The sequence below is a fragment of the Symphalangus syndactylus genome, chromosome 20 (genome assembly GCF_028878055.3).
Source record: "Symphalangus syndactylus isolate Jambi chromosome 20, NHGRI_mSymSyn1-v2.1_pri, whole genome shotgun sequence".
Lineage (NCBI taxonomy): Eukaryota > Metazoa > Chordata > Mammalia > Primates > Hylobatidae > Symphalangus > Symphalangus syndactylus.
In genome coordinates this window covers 28,544,827-28,560,646 of record NC_072442.2, presented here as the reverse complement: position 1 = coordinate 28,560,646, position 15,820 = coordinate 28,544,827, and the positions used below count along the sequence as shown (strand labels likewise).

Genomic DNA, 15,820 nt, shown 5'->3' with positions numbered 1-15,820 from the left:
GAGAAGAGAAGAGAAGAGAAGAGAAGAGAAATCTCTGTAATTGGTGAGATTTAACAATCAGAGGGACCTCAACATTCCCTTGTGGAGGCCAGGGAGGATGAGGCTTGCAGTCTCTGCTACCCTTGCTAACCTGAATCACAGTCCCTAGGCTCTTCACATAAAAGGTGGGGCTTGTGTCTTCCTTGGCCAATCCCCTCATCCCACTACCTCTGCCTGCCCCAAAATGAACTGCCCAGGCTCTTTAAGTGACACTGGTCTGACACTTTGGGGAGCAGGCCAGAGACCAGGGTGACGCCCTCGTGGTCCCCATCAGAATCCTGCCTCTGCCCACCACCCCCAGGACCAATCTGGACTTTACCTGAGCCTGAAGGAATAGGCAGGAAAACTGGCGCAGCCAGGAGGAAAAGGGCCTTTATTTCCATACATCGGGTAAACAGGGGAGAGCACAGCCCAGTGAGTACAAACCAATTGCAGGAGAGAAGGGGGGCGGCAGATGGGAGCAGCACCAGGCACTGCCCTTGGGCTCCCAAGTCTGGTGGAGTTCTCAGGGATAACCTTTTTAGGGTGGGGACTGGGACCTCCAGACCACATGGTGTTGCGTCTGGGATAAGTGTGTGGGGGCAGGGAGGTTGGAAGAAGAAGAATGACACGGGCTCAGGACACAGAGTGAGGACTCATGTCTAATGAGCACCGGCCAAAACTTCCATCTTCATTTTTTCTGATCACAAGCCCTCAACCCCAAGCCTTCCCTCTCAAGTTGAGTTTATGGTCCAGACCACCTGGACAGAGCAGGAGGGAGGCAGGGCTTGGATCAGCCCTGAACTGCTGTAGTTGGAATGGGTTTATCTTAAATAGGTCATTGCACATAACACGCTGAGACAAAGAGGGTGGGGTGGGGGCTGGAGGTGCGGATGGTCCACACACACACTTGTCTTCGTAGGCTTGCTCAACCCAGCCCAGCAGCACCGGAGAGCCCCTCCCCACCTCATTCTTAAGAACCTGGACCCGGCTCTCCTCACCAGCGTCTCCAGCTGCACAGAGAAAGGACTGCTCTCTGAAGGGTGAAGATGGAGATGACATTCCCGTCATTCTTGGGAGCCCCAGCTACCACTGCAGCCCCTCCCACTCTCAGGGATGCAGCTGTGTTGGAGAGGTTGGGTATTTAAATTAAAAAGTAGAAAGACAGCAGGCACCAAGAAGAGAGAGCCCCCACCCCACACGAGAGGGAAGGCACTGCTTCTCCTCCCCCAATCCTCCCCATGGACCCAGCAACCTAGAGTGTCCCAGTAGGCAACCTGTCCACCGTCCCTGAGCAGAGAGCTGAGAGGGAGGTCAAAGTGCTGGCTCCATGCAGTGCCAGGCCACCTGCCACTGCCCACGGTGACCCAGGGTAGAAGCCAAGAGTCTGGCATTTTGAGACAGAGAGGAGCAAAAAGTTCTCTTCAGAAACTCCTCTTTCCCCCACCTCTTCCACGTGGAGACACCAGACACCCATAGCCTGGAAAGTCCCCCTGACAGAAGAAGGTCAGGGTGTTTCCCATGCAGATCAGCAGTCGCGTGGGGGAGACCGGTGCCCCAGCACTTCCTGGGAGAGATGCCCAGGCAGCCACAGGCCGTGGGGTGGGAGGGCTGCGAACCACTCCCCTGGGCTATGCACTGGTCTCCGTCAGCTTGGCCTCTGTGTCGCTGTCACTCAGATAGCTGTGGGAGTATCGGGGTCTGGAGGTGTTGTCGAGAGGGTCGTGCTCATCATCTGACCGATCAGGGGCAAGGGACTTCCAGTAGCTGGTGGGGCTGCAGGGACAGAGGAATAAGGTTAGGGACAAATGACACTCCTACCATTAAGCACCCACGCCTTTGGTTCTGGAGGCCCACGAAGCTGCGTCAGAGCTCTCCCCAAAAGCCAAACATTGTTAAGTAAAAACCTTCCTTGGCTTACAAAGTGGTAAGAGGAAGGAGACTCTGGAAGCTTTTAAAGCTCCGAGGAAAGGGATGCTGAGAGCAGTGAGTCTCGGACTCGAGCGTGCATAAGAACCTGATGCAGGCTCCTTGGCCCTTCCTCTTAGAAACCTTGAATCGCTGGCTCTTGGGTACAACCCAGCAATTCTGCATTTTCAGTCCTTCCCCAGAAGGCTCTGGAGCAGGCAGTCCATGAACCACATTGGCCTGGAGACTGCAGGTCTGGTGATTACAACTTGTCTAGGGTAGGGGCTGTCTTAGGCGAGTGATTCCTAAAAAGATGCCTTCTGAGAAGGAGGCACTTTCCCTGCCAAATACTCCCAGATCTGAACCCTTTCCCCTAATGGCGGCTCCCTGAGGCCTGTGAGAATTTTTACCTTTGACCATGCCATCATCTACTAACAAGAAATGGAGGCTCAGGAAGCAGAGGCTGGGAAGACCTGTTTCAGGGTGGCCCAAGGGGAAAAGCCCCTTTCTTGGTACAATAACATAACTGAGTCTTCATCAGGCCACTGGCTCTGGAGGCCTCCAGCTATCCCAGATGTGAAGAGGCCTCTTACCCCGGATGGAGCAGGATCATGGCACTGAATAGGGAAGAGGGGACCTCATCTCACAGCTCCATTCACCTTCTCTTTTCTTTCTCCCAAAGCCTTGGGGCCACCTTTCCCCTACTCCTCCTGCCTCCACTGCCTCCGTCAGTTCAAGTGCACTCTCGTTTCAACACCACTGGAGAAAACACAGCCCAGCGTGGCTCCTCTCCTACTGGTGCCCCACACTCAGCGTGGTCCCTGGAGCTGCAGCCCTGCCTCCAGATCCTAGAGTTCCAACTTGGGCAAGCAGGAGTTCCATGTTCCCTGCTGCCTACAATTCTGACTTAAGCTGAAAAGGGACCTTTGTTTACTAGCCCTTTTAAAGTTCTATCCCCAAACCAAAAGAGGAAGGTCAACGTTCTGCAGAAAGAACCACCTTCTTAGCTTTTCCCAAGGTGGCAGTGACAGATGCAGAGGGCAAGATTTGGTCACTGAGTACTCCTATGTGTAAGACACGGCCTAGGCGTGTGAGATAGGCTATCTTACTCTTCACAATAACCCTATGAAATATTACGAGGAAGCCGGTCCAAAGAGATGAAAGGATCTTCCCCAAGGCCACACAGCCAGTATGTAAACTTGAATCTGGGACTCTTAGACCTCAAAGACTTTGGATGACTTCACCCTGCCACTCGATTGGATGACCTGAGATTAAAAAAAAAAAAAAAAAGACCAAACCTGAATTCTCCTGCTGGCTTGGGCGAGTGCCCAGGGGTTATGTAAAGAGAGGTCAGTCTCTATCCCTGGGGGAAAGGAAAAGGTTGATAGAATACATGTTCAATTATGCAAAATGGTTCAGGAATGGGGCAGTCTGGTTAACAGTTATCGTATTTCTCATGAATGAATTACCATTTTTAAAGGAATCAGGATAGCACAAAACACATTTAATACAAACTAGACTGAACATAAATGAGTCTTACTTTGATAGGCCAAAGGCACTTAAGGACTCTGGGGGGTTTCTAGGACAAAATTATAAAGCTCACTGATGACTATGCAATATAGAAAAAAATTGGGGTTATTTTAGCTTTGGGGTTGTTTGAATTCTAAATTAGTGGGAGCCTGGTTTGGTTCTCATTTTTTACATAGAATTTCTGGGCACTCAGGGCTAGGGTCTGCCGTTAGGCTAAGGAGTGCCTGGCTTTGTGGAAAGACAGTGGGGTTACTTTGTGAGCAGAGGGGGGCCAGGCAGATGCCAGGGCTGGAATCCAGATGCAAATGAGGTGCTGCTGGTGAGCTCAGAGGCGCTGTAAATTGCTGAATCAGGGCACCTCTGGTCCTTTCCATTGCCTCACCTCTTTTTAAGGTGGGGGCTCCAGTCCCCAAGCCCACATTCCTGTGCCTGCTGGGCAGACACCTGGATAAATGACAGCCGGGTTTCCATACTGTTTCATCAAGACGCTGGGCAGTGGCAGAAGCTGCCGGGGAGGTGGTAAACTCCATGTCTCTCTCTCTGCCTTGGGCTGCGGACCCACGAGATTGCCCTTGCCTGTAGCTTGGGTGACCTTTAGCCATTCTTAGTGGCTTCCACTGCTCCAGCCATCAGGGAGTCAATAGCAGGCCGCTGCCCTCCTCTCCAGGGCAAGAGTCAGGGCTGGCAATTTGAACATTTTAACCAAATTGTTTAAAAAAGCCTTCCTCCCCACAAGCCGGTGTCTCCTGCTCAGTGCTGTCACAAACAATTTGGTACATAAGCTAATTCCTGCCAGGCAAGCCCAGGGCGGCAGCTCCCCTCCCCTTGACTTTGCTACGGAAGCTGCGCTCCTATTGCAAATTCTTGCTGGTCCTTATCACCAGATGGGAAGCTAAGTGACTGCTCCATCCCATGCCCCCGCCCCAAAGCCAGTTGATGCTGAGTGCCACTGAGGTCCCCCCTCCCCTGGCCTTCTCCCTGTGGCTCCGTGTTGGTTGGCTAGGTTCTGGCTTGGTGCCACTCTACCAACAGTGAATCCAATCCTCCTTGGAGGGGGTGGTATATATGGCGTCAGGACTACTCCAGCTTTCCTGGTGGAAAAGAGGAACTGCGCTGGTGGCTGGTGGAAGAAACAAGCTTTTGGTCTTTTTGTTATTGCTGGTTGTGGGGTCAAGGGTGATGGTGGGCTGAGGGCATTGGGATCTGAAATCTGCCAGTTGCCAGTGTGGGATGGCCCAGCTTTAGGCCCATGTCCATCTGGGGGTAGAGGCGCAGTGTGCAAAAAGGCCTGGCCCTCTTTGCTTTCCAAACTTCTCTCCTGGGTCCATCAGCTGACTTCCTGCCCTAGGGGTGTGGGGCACTTAGCAGGGCTGCTAAGAGGAAGGCTGAGATGCCTGATCAAATATTTTGACTCTTTTTTTTTTTTTTTTTGAGATGGAGTCTGGCTCTGTCGCCCAGGCTAGAGTGCAGTGGTGCGATCTCGGTTCATTGCAACCTCCAAGCCTCCCGGGTTCAAGCGATTCTCCTGCCTCTGCCTCCCAAGTAGCTGGGACTATAGGCATGCACCACCACGCCCGGCTAATTTTTGTATTTTTAGTAGAGACGGGGTTTCACCATCTTGGCCAGGCTGGTCTCAACTCCTGACCTCAAGTGATCCATCTGCCTCAGCCTCCCAAAGTGCTGGGATTACAGGTGTGAATAACCACGCTCGGCTGACTCTTGTCTTACTGTGGAGCCAACACTGGTTCCTTAGTACAACAGAGATGCTTCCTGTTCCTCCCAGAGCACCCAGTAACCATCTGCTGCATGGGGGGAGTGACAGAGCAGGGCTGAGCCATTCCACTTGCTCCATTCCTTAAAAGGTCTTACATCAGTCCGTTTGGTATAATCCATTCAAAGTCAGCCTAGGTGTCCAGCCACTCCACAGCACAAGCATGCGACAGGTGTGTTAGTTCATGCATCTGGGAGACAAATGTCTGTGCCCCAGGGGGCTGCACTCAGGGGACATACCTCCTGGGAAGCAGCAAGCTTGCCCTGGGAGGGCAGCATGACAAAAACAGCTTCACATAAGCAGGGTGATCTAAAATGTCACCGCCCACCAGGGAAACTGGCAACAATGGGATTCCAATGAGTCAGGCTCTGCCCTTCTTCCATGGTGGGGGTGTGGGCATAAAGGGCCTAACTGCTAGATCTCCCTCCCCACAGGGAGAAGAGCTGGGGGAGGCAGGAGAGCCAGGAAGAGGCTGTCACTCAGTAGCTGCTAATTTCTATTCATTAGAACTTTACAAGATGAGTAGAACCGAGGTGATGCCCATGTGTGGGCCTTTGGTGGGAGGGCTGGGGAGCGAGTCAGGCATCTCCTGGGTCTGCTGTAGGGTGTGGCGCCGTGTGGGCTGTAGCCCTGGGAGCCTTGTACTCCTAGGCTTGAGATCTATGCCAGAGAGGAAGGTAGCTTTGTGGGGGCGGGGTAGGGGAGGGAGAGCTAAGCAAAAGGCCCAATAATAGCTTAGGGTCACTGATGTGCACCAACCACAGCTGGGGTATCAGCTTGGGACCTTTCCTGGCCCCAGCCTGTTGGGGGCCATGAACGAAAGCTCCTGAATGGGTGCTGCTGGGCACACACAGCAAACATGTTGCTGAAGTGCTCTGCACTGGCTGCGTGGAGGAGTGGGTAAGGGCAAGAGTGCTGGAGTTGGGCAGACCCCATTCAGACCCTGGCAACAACCCTTCTCAGCTGTGCGTGACCACATGGCAAGTGACTTAACCTCTCCAAGCCTCAGCTTCATCTTCTATGAAACAGAGCTAATCAGACTTTTGTTATGGAGTTACCGTGAGGGATAAGTGACCAAAGTGTGGAAGGTATGAAGGACAGTCCCTGGTTCAGGGTCAGGACTTGTAAGTGGGAGCTATGACATCACCAGCGAGTTCAGCTGACAGGGCTCAGGGCTCAGGATGACTGACCAGCTTGGCTGGCCCCTGCTCATCAAGGCAGCCAGGAGGCTCTCCGAGCCCAGGCATGCCCAAGAGGAGTGCGGGTGGGCCCTAAGGTGGCGGCCTGAGGGACAGGGAGCACGTTAGTTCACACCGGGTGCGACACGCCATGCTGAACCCAGGCCAGGTGCCACCTACTGCGCTAGTCGCTCTCCGGCCGGTACAGGTACCGCATCATCAGGCTGTCCACCTCTTTCTTGCGCTTCTTTTCCTCCTTCCTCGACGGCCGGTGCGTCTGCCCAGTTTCTTCACTTTCTGCAGCTGGGCCCTTCTTCACACTGGAGCGGCTGTGGCTGGAGACGGTCGAGCCGCTGGATGACGACGAGGAGGACTCAGACTCCGTCTCCGTTCTCTTTCTTCTTGACTTGGACTTCTTGCTCTTCCGAGAGCGCCCCTTCTTCCGCCTCTTGTGCTCCGAGGAAGCTTCAGAGCTGGAGCTGGAGCTGGAGCTGCTCCTTCTGCTCCTTCGCCGGCTCCGGCTCTTCCGGCCGCTGCGGGACCGGGACACATCAGCAGCAGAGGCGGAGCGGCGGATGCTAGCAGCTCGCTCCGGGGGGTCCAGTTGGGCGCTGCGGGCACTTTGGATGCTCTTCCTGTCATCCTCCTCGGAGTCGGGCTCCAGGCTGCTCCGCTGGAATGGAACAGGCTTGTAGCTCAAGACCTCGTTGATGGCAGCCTCCAGGTCTGGGTCCAGGTAGGAGTGACGGCTGACGGAGCGGACGCTGGAGGTGGGAGGCTCATCCACGGCCAAGGCAGAGCTGCGTGGCCGGGGTGGCACCGACAGACTGCGGGCCAGCGACGGGTGGCTGTACTGCGAGCAGGCCTCGCTCAGGGCCACACTGGCTCCATCATCCCACTCCTCTATGCAGCTCCGGCCCAGGAACAGGCGAGAATCAGGGCTCTCCCGGCCTCGGCCAGAGGCCCGGCTCAGGGAAGGGCTGAGCGTCCTGGAGAGGCTGTCGAGCCGGGAGGTGCTGCGGCGGGAACCGGGCGAGCCCGACAGCGAGAAACTCAGGGAAGAGCCAGCCCTGTCCTCGCCAGAGCCCCGCCGCGTGGCCGAGGAGGCCCGGCTGACCGGTGCAGAGACGGTGGAGGCCCGGCTGAAGTCGGAGTCCCACCGCTTCTGCGGCCCCCGGCCAGCGCGCCCCCCCGTCCCCGAGAGGATGGAGCCGCACTCCTCCGGCTCCTCGGACTTCCTGCCTGGGCCTGGCTCCTCCCTGGGGCCCACATGGGCCTTCCTAGGGGGCCTCTCGGGGGAGGCTGCCCGCTCGCTCAGGGAGGTGAAGAGCGAATCCGCGTCCCCGGTGCCCCCGATGGAGTCCTTCAGGGTGAGCCGCTTCCGATAGCTTAGGGAGCTCACCACGGAGGACGGCCTCTCCTCCACCCCCGGGGCCTCCTTAGAGAGGCTGTGGAGGGCCGTTCCGAGGGAGGATGCGAGAACCAGCCGTGGATGAGGGCAGCAGGGAGAGAGGGAGGTTGAGAGAGAGAGAGGAACAAGTATTAAACCCAGAGAATAAAGACACAGGGGGAGGGAGGCGAAAGGAGGAGAAAACGGCGGCAGCCCTGGCAAAGTGGTGGTGAGAGCGTCGGAGGAAATGAAGCAAAATAATTTGCGTCAGTGAAAATAGCTTCATGGAGAATGTCATATAAATTAGACTATTGTTCTATTTCATCACTTTTCCCCTCTAAACGTTTAGTTCAATTTATTTCATTGTCAACTACCTGGAGCCTCGTGCCACGCCGTGGTGAACTACGGCAGTGGGGCGGGGAAGCCGGCACTATCTGCAATAACAAAATGTTGCTTGGCCGAATAAATTAAACCAATTAGAGGGGGCTGCTGGGTGCTTCTGGTGAGGGGCCAGGCTTGGGGAAGGGGCCCTGGGGGAGCTGGAGAAGGGAGGGAGAGATGTTACTTTTTCTACCCAGTCTACCTGCTGTCTCTGGGAGACGATGAGGAAGGGTGTCTCCTGGAGGATCAGGATGGGCTTGAGTTGGGGGCTGGGATTCTATGTTGTGGGGGGAGCAGAGATATGGCTTTGTGGGGGGGTAGGGGGGGCGAGGGCTGTTCTTTCTCCCTGCTGCCACACTGGCCAGTAGGAAAGAGATGGGGAAGGGGAAGCTCTGGATTCCAGGGGTAGCTGTCTGTATGATTGGAGGACTATGACTGGCTAGAAAACAGGGGAGCACATTCCCCCAGTGGATGGGTATTAGGAGGAAAGAAGTGGGGATAGTGAAGAGATTAGAGGAAGGAGAGAATGGGCAGAAAAAGACAGAAATGTGCCTGTAACTGGGTCAAGAATCACTGGAACTGGTGCCTCTTCTGCTGCTATTCACAGTAAGACGTCAGAGATCCAGAGCTGGACAGGGCTGTGGGATCAAGAGTCCCCTGTGCCCCATCCCAGTTTTGATTCCAAGGGTCTGAACTATCAGGAAGCTTGATCAACATTTGTTGAATGAATAAGTGGAGGTGACATTTAACCTACATCAAACCAAAGCCTGGAGCCTAATGGGAAAACATTCCCTGGAAAAAATAAGGGCGACGCAGCCCTGGCTAAGAAGAAACCTCCTGTGCCCATGCACATGCCAGGAGCATGCCCGGGCCGCAGTCACAAATGCCAGGCAAGAGGCAGGCCTGCCCTCATGGGATCCAGGCGCTACTTGTCCATTCCTTGTGGCACAAGGTGGCTTTTCCTCCCAGCTCCAGGCCGTATGCTCACCTGGAACTCTTTAAGCTGCCATCATCAGAAGCTGCCTTGGAAGGTCCCTTGTTTTTTGACAACCAGGACTTGACCCCGTCGACACGGTCCTCCAGCTCCGAGTCCACATCCGAGTCTCCCTCACTGTAGGGATGAGGAGCAGAAAGGTAGGCAAGGCCAGGCAAGGGATGGGCACCTGCTGCCCACGAGGGGAGCAGATGGGGATGCAGTGAGTGTCTTAGGCAGGGGGGATGTGGGCAGCATGCGCGTCGGTGAGTCGGCGGGGTACGGGGGGAATGAGAGAGGTTAGACAGAGCACACCATTCACAAGGAGCCTGTCCCCACTCAGCAGCCACACTGTGTGACAACCACCAAGAGGACCCTCAGGAGCATGGAGGCAGCTCCCAAGCCAGTTATCTGTGACAGGCCACTGTTCAGCTGACCAATCGAAGGAGAATGACTTAAAGCCCATCCACTCATCAATTTTAGCTAAATGGCTTTGAGCTAAAAAGAGGAGCCCTGGGTCCTTCAGTGACTCCCTGAGGCCTACTCTGCTGTTTCTTGTCTGCCATTCCTCAGATTGTGGCTATAGCTGCTGTCAATTTCCATGCCTTTGTTACAAGAGCTGGGCTGCCAGCCACAGAGCAGAAGAGAAGGGCTTCATAGGATTTGGAGTTAGCTTGAACCTGGAGGTCTCCTTAGTGGATGGCAGCACCAACCTAGGCTCTAGGTTAAGGAGGCCCAGGCCATATCCCAGATCCACCCTGTGGCTTCTCTGGCTCTTAAGAAACAGAGAAAGGAAAAGGGGCGGGGGGCATCGGCATTTCCAGAGGACTAGCAACAGTTTCAGTATCTAAATTGTCCCTGGAGACCCAGTTGGGCTCAGAAAGTCCCAGACCAGAGCCCTGTCGCTCAAGGTCTCCTCTTCCGTCCTCAGGTAGCCCCCAGCCCTTGCTCACAAGTGCTTCATCTGGCAGAGCTGACCTTAGCACTTGCAAGAAAGCCCAAAGGAGTCCAATTCTGAGGCTGGAGTCATGGCCACCCCCTCACGAAGCGGCTGGGCTTGGAGATAGCTTCTGAGTAAGATTGCTTCTAAAATTCTGCAGAATGTCTGCTCACCAAGTTGCCCTGCTATGGATAGGCTAGGGTTTCTCCTTGATATAAATTTCCTTTCCTCTGTGTCAACAGGAATAGCTCCATTCCTGAATTATGTTCTTAAATAAATAGCCACACAGGCAAGTGTGCATATATGTGCACACACACACAAAACCAGCAGACTGTTCTGGGGACCACGAGAGAGCCCAACTCATAGAGAGGGGAATAAAGAGGCATATTTTATGGGCTTCCCTCAAATACAGAATTATAACAAAGACGAGGCTGGCTGATGCCCCAGGTAAACAGGAGTTTAGCAGACAACCTCGAAACTGCTAATGCAAGCCCTGTGCCCGTCCGAGCCTGGCAGATTTACTGTGGTGCATGGACCCCATGGAACGCCAATACCACCTGATTTATACACCTGTGCAAAAAACCTCCCTCTCTAGCTTCACAGCCTATAATTTATCACCACCGTTCATAACCATATTGATTGCCTTTAGAAAGGAGGTGCTGTATGCATCGCAAAATCTATGTCTACATGTTAAAAGCGTTTCTGTATAAATCTCCCTTAATACCGTGCTGTTTACTGCTTTCATTAAGGTTATGGCAATAACAACTGTATCTCTAAGTAAATCGAAACATTATTTCTCTGCCTGCCTTAGTGCGCTGGGCTCAATAACTTGCAGCTGGGGCCCAGAGCTGCTGAGGAAGGAGCCACACCACCTCTCTGCCATCAGCCGCAACCTGGTTAGAGCTGCACGTCCCCATGTGTCTATGTGAGGACGCACCAGTGTGTGTGAATGTGTGTGCATGTGCGGTGCACCTGTGTGCGTGCGTGCCTGGCAGCGGTTTAGAATATGATCTTAAATGAGCATTTTATCAGCCCTTGAAGCTCTTGCCACCGAAGGATGATGGGGTTGAAACACACAGGGGACAGACAGTTGTGGGCCCAGAATATGAATTTTCCTCCTTACATTCAGAACAGTGGATGGGTTGCAAAGCTTGCCTGCCTGCCCTTGCCTTCCCTTTAGTTGCAAGCATCTAGATGTTCTTTTCCTTAAATAATCAGGCCCGTAAACAAACTCCAGGGGCAGGCAGGCTCAGGGGCAGTTGAAATTTTAAATGGTCGGAATTAAACCTCACGTCAAATACAATTTATGTCCGGGCTCATGTGCTATTAGTTACCTGGGAGCCGAATCGCGGGGGAACAAACAAACGGAGACAGAACGGCGGGGGATATTAATTGTGTGTGACAACCAGGCTCCGGCGGCCCTCTATCACTGTTACACACTATTACATTTATCATTAGCTCTCACTGAGTCCTGTGTGCTGCCACCAGCCCATCCTGGCCAGGGGAGGAGGCCCATCAGGCAAGAGAGAGTGGGGGAAGAAACCCAATGCCATGCTAAAAAAACGACCTCCAAAAAACAACCCTGTCGAACTTGATGGAGGATCAGCCCACTCTGCCTGAAGGCCTGCGCATCTGCATCCGCTGTCCAGCTCCCACCCAGAAAGCGGGAAAAGAGAGGACTGGATTTCCTGGGCTTCCCGCCACCCGACAGCACCAGCACAAGCGCCTGCCGGGGCCTCCCTCTGCCCACGGTACCGCAGGGAGTAAAGTAAACACATCTGGCTGTGTTCTCTTCCCCCGTCACGGCGAGCAGCCCATGATTAGCTGCCTGAATGCTTTCTCCAAACAAGAAACTGGGAGATGCCCCTCACCTTCTACCCTTGTCTGCCAAGAGAAGGTGGTGGACCTTTAAAGATGAAACACGCCCGCTTCTTTCAGGCAGCTCAGGCTCCCAAGGAGCCCAAGGATGTGGACAGATCCAGCCCAAACTGACTTTGCCCCCCAGAGAAATAGGCCAGGGAGGTGGCCACACTTGGTTTTTGAGGGAGGAACGTGCTGGAGCTCAGGAAGGTAAACTTCTCAAATAGGCTGCGCTTTCCTTTCTGCAGGAGCCCCCCGATCCTGCCCACCGAGGGTGCACGGGCCAGCCCCAGCCTTCTGGGGAGCACACCTCATTGCCTGCTCCCTGCCTCCCCCGAGGATAGAGTCAGCGTGTTAGCGTTAGAGACCAGTGAGGTGGGACTGCGGGGAGGCTGTATCCACATGCTGCGTGCAGCGGCCCCGGGGTGGGAGCCAGTGTTAGGGTGGTTAGACACCCGCGAGGAGAGGCAGAGAGCACATGCGCTCCAGTCCTCACTGTTTATTCTTTCTTTTCTGATACTTTGTCACCATGTCCTGTAAACTGGAAATAGAAGGAAAACGGTGGGCAAGGGGTCCAGAGGAAACAGATGAAATCAATGGGCAACTCAAGGTGGACCCCTTAGCTGAAGACCTCTCTTCCCTCAGCAAGAGCCAGCTCTGGCTGGCTGAGACCAGGTAGGGGGATGCGTGATGGCACTGTCCTCAAAACCTGATGCAGGCTGCCCCTGGTACCTCTCCCCTGCCCCAAAGCAGCAGGCTCCTTGCTGCCCCAGACCTGCCTGCAGGATGGGCCCCAGCCCTAAGGCGGGAAGGGGGCAGGTCTAGGGTCCGCCTAGGGCAGCCTTGGGAGCTTCTCCACGGCCTGGCGCCACCCCGCACTGCCGGCCTTCCTTCCTCATGACTGTCTCCTCAGCCTAAGACTACAAATCTCTTTCTCTCCAAACCATTCCCTGGGTGGGTTTTATGAGAAAATCTCTGGCATAGTAACAAGGCACCACAGCCTTTAAATCTCTGCTCTCCCCAGAGTGGGGCAGGTGCCATCGGAAATGCAGCTAAACAGGGGAATAACTCATCCTGAGCGGGCAGAGCTGGAGGGTCTGGTCCTGGAGAGGGGAGACTAGCTGGGTGGCCTCAATCAGGGTGCACCTGTCTCACCCTCTGCCCCTGAAGGACAGGCTGTGCTGGGGTCTGGCAGTAAAGGGAGGGTGGGTTGGCGGCTTGCTCATGGGGAAGCAGAGGTTGCAACTGTTCTACCTGGTGGCCTGGTTCCAGAGGCGGTCAAGAGGGCCTCCGTGCTGGCTGCAGATGCCCCAGAGGCCACTTCTCACCTGTTGATGAGGTCCTCATTCTCATCACTCTCCATCTCATCCTCAATGGCAGCCTGCAGGTCCCCGATGCGCTTGAATGCCAGCTTTAGGTCAGCCTGCAGGCTCTGGTTAGCAGCCTCCAGGCTTTCTAGATCCATCTCCTAGGAGGAAGGGGGCAGCCCAGTTTGCAGGAAGGCTAGCTTCTCTCCTAGATGCCCAGAAGAAGCCTGCTTCAAATCCTTTCCGGTCATGGGGGTGCTACCCGAGGGCTGACACAGGCTTCCAGAGCCTTTTCTGCTCTGTTGCTGCTGGGCTGTGGGGTCCAAGCCTCACCTGAGGGAGCCTCCAGTGCCGTTGGCTTCCTGGCCTGCCCTCTTGATATGCTCCTCCTCCCTCCCATTCTCTGACTCGTGTGCAGTTTCTTTGCACCCTATCCCCAACCAGGCCAGAGTGAGGCATGCACTCAGCAGCTAGTCAGGGGGCTGCCATGTGGGCCCCGTGGGGGGCAGGGGGCATTACCAGTTCGTGCTTCTTGCGGCTCGCCTCAGCCTCCTTCCTGGCGAGCTCGCCCATCTCTTCCTTGGTGTCCCGGAGCTGCCTCTGTAGCCGCTTGTTGTGTTCCTTCTCCCGGTTCTCGGCTGCGATGCGCTGATCCCGCTCCTCAGTCAGCTTCTCCATGTTTTCCTTGAGACGGCCAGCCAGGCTCTGGATAGGTAGGTGGGGAGGAAAGACACAGCAGGTAGGCCCATCAGCCAGGCAGAGGGTGGTGTGGCAGAGCTCTGGGTCAGGAGGCCTGGGGTCGAGCTCTGGCTCCACCATTCATTGGCTACCTGGGCAAGCAATCCCAAAGCTTCCCTTGCTTTTCTGTAAAATGTGGGGAGAATAACACCTAACCCCCAGGGGTCTTCTGAGGATAAGGTAATGAATGTGAATGCACTTTGAAAGATGAAAGGTGCTATTATCATTATTACTACACCAAGACTGAGGGAGTGTTCTGGGTACAGCCTGTGGGCCTGTCGGTATTGGCACTGCATGTAGAGTCCTCTCAGGTCAGCAGGGCTTCCTGCAGGGACTCTGAACCCAGAAGCCCCAAAAGCTAGATCCTGTGCTCAGAGGTAAATGGCTTTGCTGGAGTTCCGAATTAGGAGAGACTAAACAATCATCAGATTCCAAGCAGAGAGCATCTCTCTAAGCCTAATGAATCTCCTGCCAGGCAGTGGGATGCTGAGCAAAAAATAACCTGGAGAGAGGGGCTGAATGTGAGGGAAGAACCCCACATCTGCTTGTAATCCTGGTGCTACCTCTGACTGGGCCCCCAGCCTCTATATCCCTAAAATAACAGAGCCAGGCTGCAGGATTGGGCCGTTCGTGTTTAACATCCTATGAGTCTAAACCACAAAACTCTCTGAGCAGAAGGGAACCTGAGGGATAGAGGTGCGGGAAGGCACTAGGCCCAGAAGAAAAGGAGACAAGTCCTGTGGGTCTGTCCTGTGTCCACCAGACCAATGGCCTCTTCTGTCCCTTCACAGTTTTGTGACCTTCGGCAACCTACTTAACCCTTCCTGTATGTAAAATGGGGATCAAAATATTATCAGCCAGCCTGGGGTTGGGGTGGGCAGAAAATAAATTCTTAAGTTTCCCCTAACTCTCTCCAGCTCTCCTGAGGACTGTGACCCCACCTTGGGAGGGTCACTTGTGCTCTCTTCCTGTGTCCAGGTTATTAATGCCCTCTAGATGACCACCTGTTTCTGTCCCTAGCCTGCTCCATGGACTGTGAGCTGATGGAGGAGGTGACAGGGCTGCCCCTCACCAACCACCACACTCATCAACACAGGGCCCAGGCAGAACCAACGGTGTGGAGACAAAGGCTTATAAACTCAAGGAGAACTTAAAAATAAGGCGAGAGGGATGTACACCCAGGAGATAATCCTTTCTGCCTCTCTCTTGCTATCTGCTCTGCCAGAGATAGAAGGGGCTGGCCCATACTGGCTTTGGGAGACCTAAAGAAAAAGGATTGGTCCAGCATGGTGGCTCATGCCTGTAATCCCAACACTTTGGGAGGCTGGGCTCGATTGCTCGAGCCCAGAAGTTCAAGATCAGTCTGGGCAACAAGGCAAAACCCTGTCTCTGCAAAAAATACGAAAATTAGCCAGGCATGGTGGCACATGCCTGTGGTCCCAGCTACCCAGGAGGCTGAGGCAGGAGGATGGGAGGATTGCTTGAGCCTAGGAGATCAAGGCTACAGTGAGCCATGATTACGTCACTGCACTACAGCCTGGGCAACAGAGCGAGACCCTGTCTCAAAACAAAAAAAAAAAAAAAAAAAAAAAGAGAAGAAGAGAGAATGAACCTTATAATAAAGGGAGAGGAAAATGGGATGGGAAGAGGATAAGAAAGAGAAATAAGATTGGGGAGAGGAAAAAATATAAAATATTTCACACCTATAATCCCAGCACTTTGGGAGGCCAAGGCAGGCAGATCATGAGGTCAGGGGATCAAGACCATCTTGGCCAACATGGTGAAACCCCGTCTCTACTAAAATACAATTTTAAAAAAGCGCGTGC

The 15,820-nt window shown here is 54.3% G+C and overlaps 1 protein-coding gene across 12 annotated transcripts in view; it reads right to left on the bottom strand.

Annotated features, from left to right (window-relative positions):
- Positions 1 to 395: 395 nt before the first annotated feature.
- Positions 396 to 15,820, bottom strand: part of MYO18A (myosin XVIIIA) — a 125,162-nt gene continuing 109,737 nt past the window's right edge. For 6 of the 12 annotated variants that reach the window (XM_063628629.1, XM_063628628.1, XM_063628630.1 and 3 more), the window contains 5 exons: positions 13,776 to 13,961; positions 13,278 to 13,417; positions 12,446 to 12,490; positions 9,165 to 9,287; positions 5,039 to 7,853 (listed from right to left, as the gene is read on the bottom strand). In XM_063628629.1, the coding sequence (XP_063484699.1) occupies positions 6,590 to 7,853; positions 9,165 to 9,287; positions 12,446 to 12,490; positions 13,278 to 13,417; positions 13,776 to 13,961 (1,758 nt within the window). In that variant the 3' untranslated portion in view covers positions 5,039 to 6,589. Of the gene's footprint in view, positions 1,795 to 5,038; positions 7,854 to 9,164; positions 9,288 to 12,445; positions 12,491 to 13,277; positions 13,418 to 13,775; positions 13,962 to 15,820 lie in introns of those variants that run through there. The other 6 variants (XM_063628637.1, XM_063628634.1, XM_063628635.1 and 3 more) reach the window with 2 other exon arrangements.